This window comes from Somniosus microcephalus, chromosome 12 (genome assembly GCF_052327205.1).
Source record: "Somniosus microcephalus isolate GS21.2 chromosome 12, FLI_Smic_1.0, whole genome shotgun sequence".
In the NCBI taxonomy this organism is placed as follows: Eukaryota; Metazoa; Chordata; class Chondrichthyes; order Squaliformes; family Somniosidae; genus Somniosus; species Somniosus microcephalus.
Genome location: NC_140998.1, coordinates 18,283,662 through 18,305,952, shown reverse-complemented (window position 1 = coordinate 18,305,952; position 22,291 = coordinate 18,283,662). Strand labels below are relative to the sequence as shown.

At 48.0% G+C, this 22,291-nt stretch overlaps 1 protein-coding gene across 1 annotated transcript in view; it reads left to right on the top strand.

Annotated features, from left to right (window-relative positions):
- Positions 1–22,291, top strand: part of tdp1 (tyrosyl-DNA phosphodiesterase 1) — a 192,504-nt gene that overhangs the window by 18,151 nt on the left and 152,062 nt on the right. Inside the window, 3 exon segments of the mRNA XM_086002633.1 lie at positions 3,541–3,637; positions 12,920–12,954; positions 18,289–18,381. Coding sequence (XP_085858759.1) covers positions 3,541–3,637; positions 12,920–12,954; positions 18,289–18,381 — 225 coding nt within the window.

Sequence of the window (22,291 nt, the reverse complement as noted above, 5' to 3'; positions counted from 1 at the left end):
GCAAAGAGACCTGGGTGTTCTTGTGCACCAGCCGCTGAAGGTAAGCATGCAGGTGCAGCAGGCGGTTAAGAAGGCAAATGGTATGTTGGCCTTCGTAGCAAGAGGGTTCGAGTACAGGAACAAGGATGTCTTGCTACAGTTGTACAGGGCCTTGGTGAGACCACACCTTGAGTATTGTGTGCACCTTTGGTCGCCTTATCTGAGGAAGGACGTTCTTGCCATGGAGGGAGTGCAGCGAAGATTCACCAGGCTGATACCTGGGATGGCAGGAATGACGTATGAGGAGAGATTGTGTCGATTGGGCTTATACTCACTGGAGTTTAGAAGATTGAGAGGGGATCTCTTCAAAACCTATAAAATTCTGTCAGGCCTGGACAGACTAGATACTGGAAGGATGTTCCCGATGGTCGGGGAGTCCAGAACCAGGGGTCATAGTCTAAGGATAAGGGGTAGGACATTTAGGACTGAAATGTGGAGGAATTTCTTCACCCAGAGAGTGGTGAACCTGTGGAACTCTCTGCCACAGAGGGCGGTGGAGGCCAGTTCATTAAATATATTCAAGAAAGAGTTGGATATATTTCTTGAGGCTAAAGGGATCAAGGGATATGGGGAGAAGGCAGGGACAGGGTACTGAATTTGGATGATCAGCCATGATCTGATTGAATGGCGGAGCAGGCTCGAAGGGCCGAATGGCCTACTCCTGCTCCTATCTTCTATGTTTCTATGCAGTATACATGAGCTGTAAAAGATAGTTCCCCCCTTAAAGGTATATACATTACAAGGGGCAAAGAGAGAGTATGAGAATAGATTGGCAGCTAACATAAAAGGGAATCCAAAAGTCTTCTATAGGCATATAAATAGTAAACGGGGAGTAAGAGGAGGGGTGGGCCGATTAGGGATCAAAATGGAGACCTACGCATGGAGGCAGAGGGCATGGCTGAGGTAGTAAATGAGAACTTTGCATCTGTCTTTACCAAGGAAGAAGATGCTGCCAATATCACAGTGAAAGAAGAGGTAATTGAGATACTGGATGGGATAAAAATTGATAAGGAGGAGTTACTAGAAATGGTGTAAGGATAAACCCAGCAACTACAGGCCAGTCAGTTTAACCTCGGTAGTGGGGAAGTTTTTAGAAACGATAATCCAGGACAAAATTAACAATCACTTGGACAATTATGGATTAATTAAGGAAAGCCAGCACGGATTTGTTAAAGGGAAATCGTGTTTAACTAACTTGATCAAGTTTTTTGATAAAGTAACAGGGAGGGTTGATGAGGGCAATGCGGTTGACGTGGTGTACATGGATTTCCAAAAGGCGTTTGATAAAGTGCCACATAATAGGCTCGCCAGCAAAGTTGAAGCCCATGGAATAAAAGGGACAATGACAGCATGGATACGAAATTGGCTAAGTGACAGGAAACACAGAGTAGTGGTGAATGGTTGTTTTTCGGACTGGAGGAAGGTATACAGTGGTGTTCCCCAGGGGTCGGTACTAGGACCACTGCTTTTCTTGATATATATTAATAACTTGGACTTGGGTGTACAGGGCACAATTTCAAAATTAGCAGATGACACAAAACTCAGTAGTATAGTGAACAGTGTGGAGGATAGTGATAGACTTCAAGAGGACATAAAGACAGGCTGGTGGAATGGGCGGACACGTGACAGATGAAATTTAGCGCAGAAAAGTGCGAAGTGATACATTTTGGTAGGAAGAACGAGGAGAGGCAATATAAACTAAAGGGTAGAATTCTAAAGGGGGTGCAGGAACAGAGAGACCTGGAGGTATGTGTACAAATCGTTGAAGGTGGCAGGGCAGGTTGAGATAGCGGTTAAAAAAGCATATGGGATCCTGGGCTTCATAAATAGAGGTATAGAGTACAAAAGCAAGGAAGTTATGATGAAACTTTATAAAACATTGGTTCGACTTCAGCTGAAGTATTGTGTCCAATTCTGGGCATCGCACTTTAGGAAGGATGTGAAGGCCTTAGAGAGGGTGCAGAAAAGATTTACAAGAATGGTTCCTGGGATGAGGGACTTCAGTTACGTGGATAGACTGGAGAAGCTGGGGTTGTTCTCCTTCGAGCAGAGAAGGGTGAGAGGAGATTTGATAGAGGTGTTCAAAATCATGAGGGGTCTAGACAGAGTAGACAGAGAGAAACTGTTCCCATTGGCGGAAGGGTCGAGAACCAGAGGACACAGATTTAAGGTGATTGGCAGAAGATCCAAAGGCGACATGAGGAAAAACTTACGCAGTGAGTGGTTAGGGTCTGGAATGCACTGCCTGAAAGGGTGGTGGAGGCAGATTCAATTGTGGCTTTCAAACGGGAATTGGATAAGTACCTGAAGGAAAGAAATTTGCAGGGCTACGGGTAAAGGGCGGGGGAGTGGGACTAGCTGAAGTGCTCTTGCAGAGAGCCGGCACGGGCTCGACGGGCCAAATGGCCTCCTTCTGTGCTGTAACCATTCTATGATCCACAAAATCTGAACCCGGGTTCAGGGAACCCGTCCGCACAGAGCTCACTAAATATTGCTAAGGCGTAAGATTTGTTGAAGTATGTGATTGGTTACCGCACAGATCTGCTTGGAGACGGGCATTTTGACTGCGTTGTGTACGCAACATTGTGACACTCCAGTGCAGTGCTGAGGGAGTGCTGCACTGTCAGAGGTGCCACCTTTCGGATGAGACGTTAAACCGAGGCCCCGTCTGCTCTCTCAGGTGGACGTAAAAGATCCCACGGGCACTATTTCGAAGAAGAGCAGGGGAGTTATCCCCAGTGTCTTGGGGCCAATATTTATCCCTCAATCAACATAACAGAAACAGATTATCGGGTCATTATCACATTGCTGTTTGTGGGAGCTTGCTGTGCGCAAATTGGCTGCCGCGTTTCCCACATTGCAACACTTCAAAAGTACTTCATTGGCTGTAAAGTGCTTTGGGACATCCTGAGGTCGTGAAAGGTGCTATATAAATGCAAATTCTTTCTATTTTTAATTTTAAATCTTACAAATTCATGAATTCAGCCAATTTCATTACAGCTTATCCTCATGAGTAGACCCAAGATAGTGGGAGGGTTGTGTTGAGGAGCAGTGTTGTGTTGTCGAAATGCAGCAGCTAATTTGCACACAGCAGGGTCCCAGAAACAGCAATAACGTGATAATGACCAGCTAATCTGTTTTTGGTGATGTTGGTTGAGGGATAAATATTGGCCCAGGACACCGGGGAGAACTCCCCTGCTCTTCTTCGAAATAGTGCCCCGGGATCTTTTACAATCCACCAGAGAGAGCAGACGGGGCCTCGGTTTAACGTCTCATCCGAAAGACGGCACCTCCGACACTGCAGCACTCCCTCAGCAATGCACTGGGAGTGTCAGCTTCGATTTATGCGCTCAACTCTCTGAAGTGGGACTTGAACCCACAACCTTCTGACTCACAGTCGAGAGTGCTATCCACTGAGCCACGGGCTGGCATTGTAAAAAAGGAAAACGTTATGAAGCAGGAAAACCCATCAACCTCTTGTCTCCAATTGTTGAATTTCAGGTCAAAGCCTTTACTGATTGTTCACGGTGAGCAGCGTCTGTCCAAAGCAGAACTCCACGAGGATGCACATCCATATCCCAACGTACGCCTCTGCCAGGTAAGGAGGAAGCTGAATATAAAGTGGACAATTGGTCAGGCAGCTCACCACACCCTATAGTTTAGTCTACACTCTATAGGGTGAGGCCAGGGAGTCCTCTGCACCCTATACTTTATATCGTACATAATGAGGTCAGTGCAAATACTTGTATTTATATAGCAAAACGTCCCAAGGCGCTTCACAGGAGCCATTATCAAACAAAATTTGACACTGAGTCAAATAAAGAGACATTAGGACAGGTGACCAAAAGCTTGGTCAAAGAGGTAGTTTTTAAGGAGCATTTTAAAGGAGGAATGAGGGGCGGAGAGGTTTAGGAAGGGAATTCCACAGCTTCGGGCCCAAGCAGCTGAAGGCACGGCCGTCAATGGTTGAGTGATTATAATCGGGGGATGAGTGATTATAATCGAGGGATGCGCAAGAGGCCAGAATTGGAGGAGCGCAGCGATCTCGGAGGGGTTGTAGGGCTGGAGTAGGTTACAGAGATAGGGAGGGGGGTGAGGCCATGGAGTGATTTGAACACGAGGATGAGAATTTTACAATCGAGGCGATGCTGGACCGGGAGTCAGTGTAGGTCGGCGAGCACGGGGGTGATGGGTGAACGGGGCTTGGTGCGAGTTAGGACACGGGCATCAGAGCACCTCCAATGACTTAACCCCCCTCGAAGTGATGAAGGGTTACAGCTTCAATCGTGATTTGCAACAGTCTTGTTCGGTAGTAACAACGCTACACTTTAAACCATCCAACACGTAATGTAATTACGTTTGCACCAACACGGCCCGAGATGCGGTGGGGACTGTGTTCCATTTGCTTTTCTTTAATGGCCTCATCCACTTGAGGTGCTGCTGTTGCTACAGATCTGAGCCCCATAAACCCCTCAGCTCTTCCACGTCTTCCCCCATTCAGAGTATAATTACTGCTTTTATTTTCTGACCGAAAGGTATCGCCTGACACTTACTGACATTGATTTCCATCTGCCACCTTCCTGCCCATTCCACCGACTTATCACTATCCCCCTCTGCAGTTTTCTTTGGCCCTCTTGAATAATTTACTGCTCTCCCTATTTTAATACTGCCTGCAAATTTTGGACAGCGCCCTCTCCAGCCCTATATTCAAGTCGTTGCTGTAACCGGTGAACAGACGTGGTCCCAGAACAGAACCCAGTGGGACACCGCCGCACGCGTCTAACTGCTCTGCGAAACTGCCCTTAACTCCTAACTCTCGATTTCCTCCTTTCTAACCAGTTTTTAATTCAATTCGCCTCCCTCCCCTAATTCAACACTCCTAATCATTTACATAGGAACAGGCGGAGACCATTCAGCCCCTCGAGCGCCTGTTCCACCATTCTATTAGCTCACGGCTGATCTGGGCCTGAACTCCATTTACCCGCCTTCGTTCCATATCCCCGATACCCTTGCCCGACAAATATCTCTCGCTCTCGCTGCTAAATGGCCGCGCTCTAATTTTAAAATGCTGCTCTTGTTCCGGACTCCCCTTACCAAAGGAAGTAACTTCTCTGTAACCACCCTATTAAATCCCTTTATCATTTTACACACCTTGTTTCGATCACACCTCAACCGTCTAAATTCAAGGGAATACAAGCCAAGTTTATACGCCCTGTCCTTTAAGCCCCGGCATCATTCTGGTGAATTTGCGCTGCATCCCCTCCAAGGCCAAAACATCCTTCCTGAGGTGCGGGGCCCAGAACTGAACGCCGTGCTCCAGATGGGGTCTGACCAGGGCTCTGTTTAACTGAAGCATCCCTTCCTCCTGTTTGTATTCCAGCCCCCGGTGAGATAAAGGCCAACATTCCATTAACCTTTTTGATTACTTTTCGCACTTGTGCGCTAACTTTTAGTGACTTGTGTACATGGACACCCAAATCCCTTTGCTCCTCCACAGCTCCTAGTCTCTCATGTGCATGTCCACAGATCCCTGAAGGTGGCAGGACAGGTAGATAAGGTGGTTAAGAAGGCACACGGGATACTTGTCTTTATTAGCCGAGGCATAGAATACAAGAGCAGGGAGGTTATGCTTAAACTGTCTCAGACACTAGTTAGGCCGCAGCTAGAGTACTGCGTGCCGTTCTGGTCACCACAGTACAGGAAGGATGTGATTGCACTAGAGGGGGTGCAGAGGAGATTTCCGAGGATGTTGCCTGGGCTGGGGAATTTTAGCTATGAGGAAATATTGGATAGGCTGGAGTTGTTTTCTTTGGAACAGAGGAGGCTGAGGGGAGACTTGATTGAGGTGTATAAAATTATGAGGGGCCTAGATAGAGTGGACAGGAAGGACCTGTTTCCCTTAGCAGAGGGGTTGATAACCAGGGGGCATAGATTTTAAGTAATTGGTAGAAGGATTTGAGGAGAATTTTTTTCACCCAGAGGGTGGTGGGGGTCTGGAACGCACTGCCTGAAAGGGTGGTCGAGGCAGAGACCCTCACCACATTTAAAAAGTACCTGGATATGCACTTGAAGTGCCGTAACCTACAGGGCTATGGGCCAATGCTGGAAAGTGGGATTAGGCTGGATAGCTCTTTGTCGGCCGGCACGGACACGATGGGCCGAATGGCCTCCTTCTGTGCCGTAAATTTCTATGATTCTATGATTCTCACCACGATGAACAAAATATTTCAATTTGTCTTTCTCAGATCCAAAGTGGATGACCTCACACTTCCCCCATTTGCCCCAGTTTTGCTCGCTCACTTAGTCTGTCTACGTCCCTTTGTAACTTCCTGCTCCCATCTTCACAACTTACTGTGCGCCCTAACTCAGTGTCACCTGCAAACTTGGACATACAACTCTCTATTCCTTCATCCAAGTCATCGATATATATATATATATATATATATATATTGAAAAGCCAAGGCCCCAGTGCAGGAACCCTGGACAGCACCACTTGTCACACCCCGCCAATCAGAGGGCATTCCCCTTATCCCTTCTCTCCATCTCCTCCCTCCCAACCCATTGCCGACTCATGTCTCAAGTTTACTTCCAAATCCGTGCATTCTCATTCTCGCTGATAATCTCTTGTTGGGGGACTTCATCGAATGCCTTCTGGAAGTTCTATGGTAGCCCATATAGACGACATTCAGTAAATTCTCCAGTAGCCTCCTGTGCTGCACCTTGTCAAAGGCTTTCTGAAAGTCCGGGTAAAGCACATCCACTGCATTACCCCCGTATCCGAGTACTCTTATCTGTCAGCTTGGTCAAGCATCTTCTTCCTTTCTGAATGTCTATATATCTCCACTAGATGGCACTGTTACCTGCTTGTGACTGCTACCGATTGGATGTCAGATTTATAGCGATGTCATTTGTTTCTGTAGTAACATGGATTTACCCTCAAACGTATTCTTATTTGCAGAATCTTTTTGCATTTGAAGGTATTGCAATTATATAGGGCCCTGGTGAGACCACCCCTGGAGTACTGTGTACAGTTTTGGCCTCCTTACCTGAGGAAGGATATACTTGCCTTAGAGGGAGTGCAACAAATGTTCGCCAGACTGGGATGGGGGGATTGTCCTATGAGGAGAGATTAAGAACATAAGAAATAGGAGCAGGAGTCGGCCGTACGGCCCCTCGAGCCTGCTCCGCCATTCAATAAGATCATGGCTAATCCTCGACCTCAACTCCACTTTCCCGGCCGATCCCCATATCCCTCGATTCCCCTAGAGTCCAAAAATCTATCGCTCTCAGTCTTGAATATACTCAAAGACTGAGCCTCCACAGCCCTTTGGGGCAGAGAATTCCAAAGATTCACAGCCCTCTGAGTGAAGAAATTCCTCCTCATCTCGATCTGAAATGGCCGACCCCTTATCCTGAGACTATGCCCCCCTAGTTCTCGACTCTCCAGCTAGGGGAAACAATCTCTCAGCATCTACCCTGTCAATCCCCCTTCAGAATCTTGTATGTTTCAATGAGATCACCTCTCATTCTTCTAAACTCCAGAGAGTAAACCTTAACCAGATCCTGGGATGGATAGGTGGAGGAATAGAGGACAACACCCGGGAGGTGACAGCGAGTCTGTACAAGGGCACTAGTGCGGCCAGGCCTGGGATGCTGTGTCCAGTTCTGGTCACTGTATTGCAGCAAGGATAGCTAGGCACTGGGGGAAGTGCAGTAAAAGGGCAAACAAGCTGATAGTGCAAGGTCATCGAATCATAGACGAATGCAGCACAGAAGGAGGCCATTCGGCCCATTGTGCCGGTGATGGCTCTTTGAAAGAGCCATCCAATTAGTCCCACTCTCCCACTACAATCCAATTTTCCAAACGCAGAAACAACATTTACCATGCGGATTTTCAATAAGAATTTAATGAAAACTCATCATAGAATAATACAGCGCGGAAGGAGGCCACCGTGCCGGTGCCAGCTCCTTGAAAGACTTATCCAATTAGTCCCACAACCCCCGCTCTCTTTCCCCAATGTCTTGCAGCGTTTCCCTTTGCGTATTTAGCAAATTCCCTTTGTGAAAGTTACTATTGAATCTGCTTCCACCGCCCTTTCAGGCCGCGCGTTCCAGATCGCAACAGCTCCCGGCGGGAAAAAAACTCTCCTAATTTCCTCGCTGGATTTTTTTTTGCCAGTTATCTTAGCTCAGATACCAGAGGACACGGATTTATGAGGAGTAGTGGAAGAGCCCGGGAAGGCTGAGACAAGATATTCTTCAACATTGAAGATTCTTGATGCTAATGTAACACCCTTATTTAAAAAGGGTAGTAGGCAGAAGGCTGGAAACTATAGACCTGTTAGCCTAACATCTGTGGTTGGTAAAATGTTAGAGTCCATTATTAAGGAGACAGTAACGGGACATTTGGATAAACATAATTTAATAGGGCAAACTCAGCATGGTTTCATGAAGGGGAAGTCATGTTTAACAAATTTGCTTGAGTTTTTTGAGGAAGTAACATACAGGGTGGATAAAGGGGAACCAGTGGACGTAGTGTATTTAGACTTCCAAAAGGCATTTGACAAGGTGCCACACAAAAGATTATTGCTCAAGATAAAAAATCACGGGATTGGGGGTAATATTCTGGCGTGGGTGGAGGATTGGCTCTCTAACAGAAAGCAGAGAGTTGGGATAAATGGTTCGTTCTCAGATTGGCAACCAGTAACTAGTGGTGTTCCGCAGGGGTCAGTGCTGGGTCCCCAACTCTTTACAATCTATATTAACGATTTGGAGGAGGGGACCGAGTGTAACATATCAAAGTTTGCAGATGATACAAAGATGGGAGGGAAAGTAGTGAGTGAGGAGGACATAAAAAACCTGCAAAGGGACATAGACAGGCTAAGTAAGTGGGCAGAGATTTGGCAGATGGAATACAATACTGGAAAGTGTGAGGTTATGCACTTTGGCAGGAAAAATCATAGAGCAAGTTATTATCTTAATGGCAAGAAACTGGAAAGTACTGTAGTACAAAGGGATCTGGGGGTCCTGGTGCACGAAACTCAAAAAGTTAGTATGCAGGTGCAGCAAGTGATTAAGAAGGCCAATGGAATGTTGGCTTTTATTGCTAGGGGGTTGGAATATAAAAACAGGGAGGTATTGCTGCAGTTGTACAAGGTATTGGTGAGGCCGCACCTGGAATACTGCATACAGTTTTGGTGTCCATACTTAAGAAAAGACATACTTGCTCTCGAGTCAGTACAAAGAAGGTTCACTCGGTTAATCCCGGGGATGAGGGGGTGGTCATATGAGGAGAGGTTGAGTAGATTGGGACTCTACTCATTGGAGTTCAGAAGAATGAGAGGCGATCTTATTGAAACATATAAGATTGTGAAGGGGCTTGATCGGGTGGATGCGGTGAGGATGTTCCCAATGATGGGTGAAACTAGAACTAGGGGGCATAATCTTAAAATAAGGGGCTGCTCATTCAAAACTGAGATGAGGAGAAACTTCTTCACTCAGAGGGTGGTAGGTTTGTGGAATTTGCTGCCCCAGAAAGCTGTGGAAGCTACATCATTAAATAAATTTAAAACAGAAATAGATAGTTTCCTAGAAGTAAAGGGAATAAAGGGTTACGGGGAGCGGGCAGGAAATTGGACATGAGTCTGGGTTCGGAATGGTCATGGCCCTGTGGGTAGTGGAGCGGGCCCAGGGGCCGTGTAGCCTTGTTCTGCTCCTACTGTGTTCTAATTCTGTTAGATTTCAGGAGATGGTTTTATTCCTGTTCCTGGCTGGGGTGGAGATCGCCTTTACAGAAGGTAAGTACTGTAGAAAATATAGGGACAGAGTGATCTCCTGGAAGAATTTCGATCGCCTAGATGGGTCGGAGAGGAATTTCCCAGATTTTTTTCTCCCAAATTGGCCATTGGGTCTTTATCTGGTTTTTCGCCTCTCCCGGGAGATCACATGGGTTCGGGTGGATGCAGAGTGATAGAAGATTTGAGGTTAGGATCAGATCAGCCATGATCTTATTGAATGGTGGAGCAGGCTCGAGGGGCCGATTGGCCTACTCCTGCTCCTATTTCTTATGTTCTTATGTTCTTATCTCTAGAGCCAGAGGCGGGGGTGGGGCGGCTCAAGTTTAAGAGCGGGAAGGTGCACAGGTTTAGATTTAAGGACTTGATGCAAGAGGATGGTGCAGGTGCAGGGGGTAGACTGCCGAGCGGGTGTGGGGGAAACTGGAGGGAGCGGGGTGATTGAGAGTCCTTCGTACTGTATTTGGGACTGATCGGATGGCCGACAGGCTGTTGGCTGGCCCTGTACACTCTGAGGTGTCCTGGTGTGCAGAAGGTTCTGTATAATTTCTCCTACACTGGTCCTGCACTCTTCCAACGACTAGTGGAGTCGCCCCATTATTTACTCAGTGTATTGCTCATTGACGTAAAGTCTTTGTGGAACCCACTGCATTAGTCTTCTAGAACGTGGGCTCCTAACCTGCTGGTGCAAATGACTGATTCCGTTATTAGTTTTCACTGGTGTAGCTTGATGGAGTGCTGGGGTGAGGGGGGAAGATTCCCTCTTGTTCTGTATTAGTTACATCTTGAACATAACGGGATGATTCCCCTCTCTCATTAAGTGTTACGTCGGAACACAGGAACAGGAGGAGGCCGTTTAGCCCCCTCGAGCCTATTCCGCCATTCAGTGAGATCGCGCCTGATCTGCGACCTAACTCCCTATACCTGCCTTTGGCTCCATATCCCTTAATACCTTTGGTTAACAAAAATCGATCAATCTCCGATTTAAAATTGAAAATTGACCTAGCGTCAACTGCGTTTGCGGAAGAGAGTTCCAAACTTCTATCACCCTTCTCGTGTAGAAGTGTTTCCTAATTTCACTCCTGAAAGGCCTGGCTGTAATTTTTAGACTATGCCCCCAGTTCTAGAATCCCCAACCAGCGGAAATAATTTCTCTCTCTCAGTTCCCCTTACTACTTGAAAACTTCAATCAAATCACCCCTTAACCTTCTAAATTCCATGGAATACAACCATAGTTTGTGTAATCTCTCCTCACAACTTAACCCTTGGAGTCCGGGTATCATTCTGGTAAACCTACGCTGCACTCCCTCCAAGGCCAATATATCCTTCCTAAGGTGTGGTGCCCAGAACTGCTCACAGTGCTCCAGGTGTGGTCTAACCAGGGTTTTGTACAGCTGCAGCATAACTTCTACCCCCTTGTATACTATGTTAGTTACATCTTAAACATAATCGGAAGATCTCCTCTCTCATTAAGTGTTAGTTACATCTTAAGCATAATGGGAATATCCTCTCTCTGTTAAGTATTTCCAAAAAAATTATAAATGTGTTTATGATTTCGTTAGAAATGGCCTCCCCTTGTCCGCCCCCACAACCAGCCTACCCCCCACTGCCGCCACAACCTACCCCCACCTCTTTCCCCCCCCCCCCACCATGTCGGGTATTGGCCCAAATAGCAAAGTGCTATTCCAACCCAGAAGTGAAGATTTTTGCTTTGGTGGCTTATCAAAGCTGGCGTTGATGGTTAATGTCGCAAACTGCAGCTGCCACTTCAGATGCTTTATAATCCCTGCTGCACGGTTGCCCATTAGTAATGAGTGCTACGATTGCAACTGTGCTGATGGGGGAGGAATCGTGCCGAGGTGCCGTGTGTCTCCGGTCGGAGGCGCACGGGAGCCGTTCCACGACTGGCTCCACCTCTCTCTCGGGGGCCCGTTCATAAGCGAATGTTCAAATGGTGCGAAAGGATTATTATTTTTGCGCCTCCGGTGACTTGGGCACGCGCAATGGCGGTAGTTTGCTGCCTGTTCTTCCGAGCGTCCGTCACGTCATTGAGTCATAACGGCACAGAAGGAGGTAATTCGGCCCATCGTTGGGGAAGAGGAGCGGCCGACAGCCGGTGTTAACGGCTCTCCCGCCATCGCTCGCGCTTCTTGGTCCACACAGCCAGACCCGCGGTAAACGGGCCCCTTCCACTCTGCCGCCGGTTTCAGCGCATGCAGCACGGGCCAACAGCGAGGTCGGGAGGACCACAATGCATCCTACGAAACCCAAGCAGCGAGGACCTGCGGGAAGAAGGGAGGAGGACAGTCGCATTATGTTTGTGTGTGTGTGCTAGGCCGTTGTAGCAGAGCCTGGTCTCCAGTCGTCTTGGATCCCCTTGCCATTGGACCAAGACCTTGCTCTGTCAAGCCCGTGTGGTAGCTGGTGTGCAACGGCCACCCCACGTTAAAAGAATTCACACACAGGCATCTTCCACCCCTTTAAAATGAAGTTCGGGACCTGGAACGTCAGGACCCTCGTGGACTCGTCAGTCACCTGAGAACTAATTTTTAATGTGGAAGCAAGTCATCCTCGGTTCCGAGGGACTGCCTAAGAAGGAGAAGAAGAGTAAACACGGGGCGCCGATCTCACGTGTTGGCACTGTGTGGGACTCTGTGCCTCTCAGAGGCCGCCAGCGCACCAAGAGAAAGATAGAAAGAACTTGCATTTATATCGTGCCTTTCACCACCTCAGGACCTCCCAAAGCGCTTCACAGCCAGTGAGGGACTTTTTTATGTGTAGTGTAGCCACTAAAATAGGGAAACGAGGCAACCAGTTTTACGCACAGCAAGATCCCACAAACAGCCATCTGATAAATGACCAGATCATCTGTTTGAGTGACGTTGGTTGAGGGATAATTGTTAGAGAGTCTGATGGGCCAATGTTCCCAAGACAGGAGGTGTAAAAGCCCGGTGAAGTGAGAGGGCCTATCTCTGTCATTGACACGTTGCTGATCTTTCATATACTGGCGCTTGGGTTTCTGTGCTGCACTTTGTTAATCAATAATTTGATAAATGATAAAGGTGTCTTTTTTTTAATGTTTTCAGGCAAAGTTGGAGATTGCCTATGGGACACATCATACGTAAGTAGAAGGCTTTTTCTGTATTACGCAAAGTGGTATTGCATAAATGGTTACCATAATGGTGCACTTTAACTTATCATAGGTCACCGGTCTACCCCGCATGGTGAGTCTCTGCTCATCCAGTGCCTGGGAAGCACTGAACAGACGCTCTCCACTGTGAAGAACATAAGAATTAGGAGCAGGAGTAGATCATACGGCCCCTCGAGCCTGCTCCGCCATTCAATCAGATCATGGCTGATCTTCGACCTCAACTCCACTTTCCCGCCTGATCCACATATCCCTTGATTCCCTTAGTGTCCAAAGATCAGACCTTCCCTTTTGTTCTTTCATCCCCTCCCCCATTTCCCAGCCCCCAAACTGGCCTTTAATCTGTTTCATTTCCTGCTTTTTTTCTCAGTTCTGTAGAAGGGTTTCGACCTGAAACGTTAACTCTGTTTCTCTCTCCACGGATGTTGCCTGGCCTGCTGAGTTTTTCCAGCGTTTTCTGTTGTTATTCCCCATATCCCTTGGTTTCCTTAGTGTCCAAACATCTCTTGATCTCTATCTTGAATATACTCAACGACTGAGCCTCCACAGCCCTCTGGGGTAGAGAATTACAAAGATTCACCACCCTCTGAGTGAAGAAATTTCTCCTCATCTCAGTCCTAAGTGGCCGACCCCTTATTCTGAGACTGTGACCCCTAGTTCTAGACACTCCAGCCAGGGGAAAACAACCTCTCAGCATCTACCCTGTCAATCCCCTTCAGAATCTTATATGTTTCAATGAGAATATAGGCCCAGTGTACTCCAGTAAATACCTCCCCCCATCCAATAATCCCCATCCACAAAAGGTGGGACATTCAAATCGGACAGCTCTCGTTCATTATTGGCTTCACAACAAATGGTCAAACCCGTCTGGTGGGGACCGGAGTCGAGCAGAGAAGCAACATCCTTGGAGTTATTTAAGAGACCGTTGGATTCTGTGATGGGAGAAGAACAACCAGAGTTTTACCTGGTTAGAGGAGCTAAAATTAACCACCTTCCATAGTCACTGACGTAAGAAAATTACTCGGCACTTGGTCTGAATATTAAACAAGGCTTTAATCAACTGGTTTTCAACATGGAGATCGAGTTGTGTCCTTCACTAGTTCCTGTTAAAGAATGTCCTGAGCAAGCTGGGCCCATGCCCGGGTATTTATACTCTCCCTGGACAGCGCCACCAGCAGGCCGCCCAGTATCATTTCATAAGTCATTTCCACATGAATGGCAAGATTCATGTCACTCACCTTGCAATCAACAACAACAACTTGCATTTATGTAGCGCCTTTAACATCGTAAAACGTCCCAAGGTGCTTCACGGGAACGTTATCAAATAAAATTTGACTCCGAGCCACATGAGATATTAGGGCAAATGAAGTTGGTTTTAAGGACTGTCTTAAAGGAGGAGAGAGAGCCGGAGAGGCTTAGGGAGGGAATCCCAGACCTTGGGGCCTAAGCAGCTGAAAGCGCGGCCGCCAGTGGCGGAGCGATTAAAATCGGGGATGTGCCAGAGGCCAGAATTGGAGCAGCGCAGAGATCTCGAAGGCTTAAAGGACTGAGGGAGGTTACAGAGATGGGGAGGGGGAGGGGGGGGGGCGAGGCCACGGAGGGATTTGGAAACAAGGATGAGAATTTTAAAATCGAGGCGTTGCCGGACCCGGAGCCAGTGTAGGTCAGCGAGCACGGGGGGGGGGCGGTGATGGGTGAGCGGGACTTGGTGCGAGCTAGGACACGGGCAGCAGAGTTTTGGATGACCTCAAGTTTATGTAGGGTGGTAGACGAGAGGCCGGCCAGGAGAGCGGTGGAATGGTCGAGTCTGGATCAAACCTTGTGAGGCTCGATCCCCATCAAACACCAATTTGTTCTTTCTCAGGATCGTGAAACTGTGGAACGCTACCAAGCAAAGGCTGGCGTACATTTTTGGCCCCAGTTTCAATGAATGTATTAACTTTGGATCGGGGGGTGAAGTGGAGGAGGCAGTCTGTATTTTATTTGCCCCGCAGTCACTCAAAGCGGTTTCCACCGACAGTCTGTGAAGATTGGGAGTTCTACATCACGGGGGCGGGGGGTGGGGGGGTGCAGTGGGGGAATGGGTCTCTGGCGTTGGCACTCTCTCTGTCTTAAAGCACAGCATGCCGGAAGTAGTCGGACCAGGGAAAGTGGCTGCCAGTGAGAGCAGGATTCATTTGCTTGTGAAGGTGCTGACTGCAGAGGCACTGTTACATTTCACACACTGGCAATGGCTTTAAAAGGAAAGCTAGAAAGAACTTGAATTTATACCGTGCCTTTCCAAACCTCAGGCCATCCCAAAGCACTTTACAGCCGATGGAGTAACATAAGAATATAAGAAATAGGAGCAGGAGTTGGCCATTCGGCCCCTCGAGCCTGCTCCGCCCATTCAATAAGATCATGGCTGATCTTCGACCTCATCTTCACTTTCCTGCACTATCCCCATATCCCTTGATTCCCTTAATATTCAAAAATCTATCGATCTCTGTCTTAAATATGCTCAACGACTGAGCCTCCACAGCCCTCTGGGGCAGAGAATTCCAAAGATTCACCACCCTCTGAGTGAAGAAATTTCTCCTCATCTCAGTCCTAAATGGCCGACCCCTTATTCTGAGACTGTGACCCCTGGTTCTAGACTCCCCAGCCAGGGGAAACAGCCTCTCTGCATCTACCCTGTCAAGCCCGGTAAGAATTTTATACATTTTAATTCAATCACTTTTGAATTGCAGTCACTGTTGTAATGTAGGGAAATGCGGCAGCCAATTTGGGCGCAGCAAGATCCCACAAACAGCAATGAGATGATGACTGGATCATCTGTTTGAGTGACGTTGGTTGAATAATAATATTGGCCAGGACACCAGGGATAACTCCCCTGCTCCTCTTCAGAATAGTGCTCCGGGATCTTTTACGTCCACCTGAGAGCGCAGATGTTTAATGTCTCATCCGAAAGGCGGCACCTCTGACAGTGCAGCACTGGAGTGTCAGTAGAGCAATGGTGAACAGGTACGACAGAGTTATACTGCCTGCTCTGCACTGCTCACTGGCCGTGGAAAGGTTTTGCTCACTGGCATCCAAATATTGATTACTCTTTTAATCTTAGGAACAGTTGTCTGCTCGCTAACGTTGTTTGAAAATAAAAGTTTCAGTTAGATTCAGTCCCAGTTACGATGCAGCCAGTGTGATGCTAGCAAGGCCGGCATTTATTGCCCATCCCTAGTTGCCCTTGAGAAGGTGGTGGTGAGCTGCCTTCTTGAACCACTGCAGTCCGTGTGGTGAAGGTGCTCCCACAGTGCTGTTAGGGAGGGAGTTCCAGGATTTTGACCCAGCGATGATGAAGGATCGGCGATATATTTCCAAGTCAGGATGGTGTGTGACTTGGAGGGGAACTTGGAGGTGGTGGTGTTCCCATGTGCCTGCTGCCCTTGTCCTTCTAGGTGGAAGAGGTTGTGGGTTTGGGAGGTGCTGCCGAAGAAGCCTTGGCGAGTTGCTGCAGTGCATCTTGTAGATGGTACACACTGCAGCCACGGTACGCCGGTGGTGGAGGGAGTGAATGTTTTGTTAATGATCCCACTGTAAAAGGCTAGGGATATTTTGGTATGCGAAAGGCAGTGTAAGATGCAGGTTACATGCCGTTATTTTCCCGGCTTAACGCAGTTATTGATCCATTGAGTAGCTAATGGCTCTATTGAAATAACAGACTGCCTAACTTCCTATGAGAGCAGTAAGCATTGGCAGGCGAGGATGGTGCAGTGTAATCTCTAGACTCATTTAAAATTCTAAGTGGTCCCTTTCTAACTTGATGAAGACACGTTCAGAATGCAGAGATCAGTTTGGTTAATCTGAACTGTGTGAGAAATCTCAAAAAGCAATTACAGGGCTTGCTATAGTGAGCTATCTGGAGCAACTGGCTTTACTGTCGAATGTATTGCTCCTGTGAGTCCCTCATCATTAACATAGAATTTACAGCACAGAAACAGGCCAGTCGGCCCAAGTGGTCCGTGCTAGTGTTTATGCTGCGCACGAGCCTCCTCCCACCCTTCTTCATCTAACTCTGTTAGCCTGTCCTGCTACTCCTTTCTCCCTTGTGTACGTATCTAACTTCATCTTAAATGCACCTTAAATGCATCTATGCAACTCCCTGTGTCAGCGAGTTCCACATTCTCACCACTCTCTGGGTAAAGACGTTTCTCCTGAATTCCCTATTGGATTTATTAGTGACTATCTTATATTTATGTTCCCTAGTTTTGGACTCCCCCACAAGTTTTTAAAAATTCATTTCTGGGATGTGGGCGCTGCTGGCAAGGCCGGAATTTATTGCCCATCCCTAGTTGCCCTTGAGAAGGTGGTGGTGAGCCGCTTTCTTGAACCGCTGCAGTTCGTGTGGTGAAGGTACTCCCACAGTGCTGTTAGGGAGGGAGTTTCAGGATGTTGACCCAGCGACGATGAAGGAACAGCGATATACTTCTAAGTCAGGATGGTGTGTGACTTGGTGGGGAACTTGGAGGTGGTGGTGTTCCCATGCGCCTGCTGCCCTTGTCCTTCTAGGTGGTAGAGGTCGTGGGTTTGGGAGGTGCTGTCGAAGAAGCCTTGGTGACTTACTGCAGTGCATCTTGTAGATGGTACACACTGCAGCCATGGTACGCCGGTGGTGGAGGGAGTGAATGTTTAAGGTGGTGGATGGGGTGCCAATCAAGCAGGCTGCTTTGTCCTGGATGGTGTCGAGCTTCTTGAGTGTTGTTGGAGCTGCACTCATCCAGGCAAGTGGAGAGTATTCCATCACACTCCTGACTTGTGCCTTGTAGATGGTGTAAAGGCTCTGGGAAGTCAGGAGGTGTGAATCTTGTCGCAAAATACCCAGTCTCTGACTTGCTCTTGTAGCCACCGTATTTATGTGGCTGGCCCAGTTAAGTTTCTGGTCAATGGTGACCCCCAGGATGTTGATGGTGGGGGATTCGGTGATGGTAATACTGTTGAATGTCCAGGGGCGGTGCTTAGACTCTCTCTTGTTGGAGATAGTCATTGCCTGGCACTTGTGTGGCGCGAATGCTACCTGCCACTTTTCAGCCCAAGCATGAATGTCGTCCAGGTTGGGCACGGACTGCTTCGTTATCTGAGGAGTTACGAATGGAACTGAATGACTGACTGGAAACACCTTCTCTATGTCTACCCTATCGAACCACTTTATAATTTTACAGGCCTCTATCAGGTCACCCCTCAGCTAACTCTGACTGTTAACCGAACAGAAAGTAACACGGTCACTTTATCTCAACGCAGTAATTGTTCTCTACTCAACTCTCTCCTCTGCAGGAAAATGATGTTACTTTTGTACGAAGAAGGTTTTCGAATCGTGATCCACACGTCCAACTTGATCCATGATGACTGGCATCAAAAAACACAGGGGTAAGATTGGCACAACGAAACGAAATTAAGACTGAGTGTGTGGAAAATTTCAGCCCTCGGATTTGACAAAGGAAGCGCGTTGGAACTCGATTCGGTGCTTCCTGGCCCAACTGCAGTGTCTGGCCATGGCTCAGTGGGTTGCTCGCTCGCCTCCGAGTCAGAAGGTCGTGGGTTCGAGCCCCACTTCAGGGACCTGAGCCTGTAATCCAGGTTGACGCTCCCAGTGCCAATACTTTAGGAAGGACCTATTTCCCTTAGCAGAGAGGTCAATAACCAGGGGGCATAGATTTAAAGTAATTGATAGAAGGATTAGAGGGGAGTTGAGGAGAATTTTTTTCACCCAGAGGGTGGTGGGGGTCTGGAACTCACTGCCTGAAAGCGTGGTAGAGGCAGAAACCCATTTAAAAAGCGCTTGGATATGCACTTGAAGTGCCGTAACCTACAGGGCTACGGACCAGGAGCTGGAAAGTGGGATTAGGCTGGATAGCTCTTTGTCGGCCGGCACGGACAAGATGGGCCGAATGGCCTCCTTCTGTGCCGTAAATTTCTATGATTCTATGATTCTCACCACGATGAACAAAATATTCCAATTTGTCTTTCTCGGATCCAAAGTGGATGAGCTCACACTTCCCCCATTTGCCCCAGTTTTGTCCCTTTGTAACTTCCTGCTCCCATCTTCACAGCTTACTGTGCCCCCTAACTCAGTGTCACCTGCAAACTTGGACATACAACTCTATTCCTTCATCCAAGTCATCGATATATATATATGGTGAAAAGCCGAGGCCCCAGTGCAGGAACCCTGGACAGCACCACTTGTCACATCCCGTACTTGGATGTGCACTTGAAGTGCCGTAACCTACAGGGCTACGGACCAAGAGCTGGAAAGTGGGATTAGGGTGGATAGCTCTTTGTCGGCAGGCGCGGACAAGATGGGCCTGAATGGTCTCCTTCTGTGCCGTAAATTTCTACGATTCTACGAGTACCGAGGAAGCGAATCGCGGGTACAGTTTGCTGTGACTGTGCCTACAAATACCGAGCCAGGGTCACGGAACCCGCCTGCCACCCTTGCACACAGCCCGAATGTCGTGCCTGGTACACGGCGCCGACGAAAGATTACAAGGGGAGTGCGAGATTTGTTGCAGTACCTGACTGGTTACCGCTCACACGGGTATTTTGACTGGCTCGTTTACGCAACATTGCGGCACTCCAGTGCTGTGCTGAGGGAGTGCCGCACTGTCGGAGGTGCGGTCCTTCAGATGCGACGTTGAACCGAGGTCCCGTCTGCCCTCTCAGTTGGGTGTGGAATATAATGAGAGCCCGTTGCAGTTGGGTGTCGGAGGTGGGGGAAGGGAGGGGATTGCTTGACCTTGAGCAGCGTAAGCAAGTCTACTTAAAGGGCCAATGTTTGGCCATTTCTGACCTGGTATTTTGTTGGTTTTTCTCCTGGTTGTCAGGAGCCTTTGTGCCGGTTGTTGGGAATTTGTTCTCCACAACACCTCTACCGTCATCGGGGACTCTCCCTGTGGGAATTCCCCTGTCCGAGGCCCCGGAGAAACTGCAAAGACTGCCTGTAGTTTGAGATGCCTTTTGATTCCTGCTGAATGCTTTCAGAATTCTTTGTTTCATTCCACCACCACCCCCGCCCCGACCCCCCAGTGTGACATTCCCCTTTAATTATCGCCATCTGTTTAAATTTCACTCGCGTGCAATTCTTGCTCCCACCACGAGAGGCGTACTTTTACACTTGCCCTGTTCTGCACCTGGAACGGTGAATAATAACGCAAATGAGTTGACCCAGGAGATTTGAGTGTTCCCAGCCAATGTTCCCGCTAATTAATTTGTTTTTTTTTGCCATTTAGAATGCCGTTGAGGCGGCTGCGCGGGACCTGCAGATCGCTGAAGGGCCGCGCAACATAAAGGGAACATTGCTCCCAGCACATGCCTAAACTCAGCTCTACCGCCCTCTGGACTCATCATAGAGTTCAACAATTTCAGATCATAACCTCGGCCCCTATCACATATATATATTCTCTCTTTTTTAATCCACACTTTCGTCTGGGCTTTTTTCTTCCCTCCCACAAGGCAGCTGCCCTTCATTCTGCCAGCGCAACTCACACTTCATCCAGAGCCATCCTTTGTTCCTTGAATGTCAATTTCAATTCAATTCAATTCAATTCAAATCGCTTTATTGGCATGATGACAAGGTACATCTTATGTTGCCAAAGCATCGAAAAACATTCATGGTTGAACACATAAATACAGATCTATCCATACAGTGTATAAACAGAAATATCCCTGAGTGTATAAATATACATTCATATAATTTGTATATACTCTTTTCCTATATTTAGTGGTTGTCCCTCTGTTTATGGCAAGCTGTAACATAGTGTGCCGCTAAGGTTACACAATTTCTCTCTTCCCCTAGTAGGTATGGGAGTTTTTGGTCGTCATTCAAATTTCTGAATTCCGGGCATATTTTTGTGAATTTTGGGTAGAAATTCTCCCTTATACCCTGATATTTTCTACAAGCTGTGAGGAAGTGCATCTCTATCTCCACCACTCCCTGACTGCAGTGAGAGCATATCCTGTCCTCTCTTGGTAGCCGGGTCTGCCTGTGTCTACCTTTTTCGATCGTCTCTCAATGTCTCTTAATCTCTCCTGCTTTCTATCCTATCACTGACCTTCCCTGTTGTTCTTTCATCCCCTCCCCCTTTTCCCAGCCCCCACTTGCTTTAAAATCTATCCCTCTTCCTGCTTTTTTTCCAGTTCTGACGAAGGGTCTTTGACCTGAAACGTTGATTCCGTTTCTCTCTCCACGGATGCTGCCCTGGCCTGCTGAGTTTTTCCAGCGTTTTCTGTTGTGATTTCAGCTCAGATTAGCACCAGTTCTTTAAAGAAAGAAAAGAAAGGCTCGCATTTATGTAACGCGCTTCACGACCTCAGGACGCCCCAAAGCACTTTACAGCCAATGAGGTACTTTTTGAAGTGTCGCCACTTGTTGTAATGTAGGAAACGCAGCAGCCAATTTGCGCACAGCAAGCTCCCACAAAGCAATGTGATAATGACCAGGTAATCTCTTTTTTTTTAATAAGTGATGTTAATTGAGGGATAAATATTGGCCAAGGATACCAGGGATAACTCCCCATCTCTTCTTCGGAATAGTGGCCATGGGATCTTTAACGTCCGCCTGAGAGAGCAGATGGGGCCTCGGCTTAACGTCTCATCCGAAAGACGGCACCTCCGACAGTGCGGCACTCCCTCAGCACTGCGCTGGAGTGTCAGCCTAGATTTTGTGCTCAAGTCACTGGAGTGGGACTTGAACCCACAACCTTCTGACTCCGAGGCGAGGGTGCCACCTACTGAGCCACGGCTGACAAACCTCCTTAGACATAATTGGGAGGGGTGGAAACAGCCCCCCACTCCCAAAGGTCCCACCTGTGGTGATAACCCACCATAAGTAAGCAAGTCTTATCTGAGTCCTGAGCCGTTACATGTCAAGGTGGCATCTCGTGGAGCGCTCCCGTGTCTTGTGGACTTATGGGTCAGAAAAGGTCACTGGCGAGGCAGTAAGATGCTATGCTTGGGGAGGGTGGTAGGATGAAAGCTTGCAGGGAAGGATGAGCTAGTTAAGGACCAAAAAAGCCTCAATTCATCTGTACTGATTCTTGTGATGGGAGTAGAATGACTTCATTAAAATAGGTTCTCAAGAATTTTGTCAAAATACTGGGCTAGATCCCTCCTCCTTGATAATCCAATTAAATAGGTTTGGGAGGACCAGGGGAGGGGAGGCGAGAACTGGCCACTCCGAGATCTGCTGTCTGGCGACGGCCCCTGTTGCCAAACAGCCTGCAGGCGCTCACCATCCAGGCTCGCAACCCGGAACCGTGTCCCAGCAAGGAGCCGTCGTTTT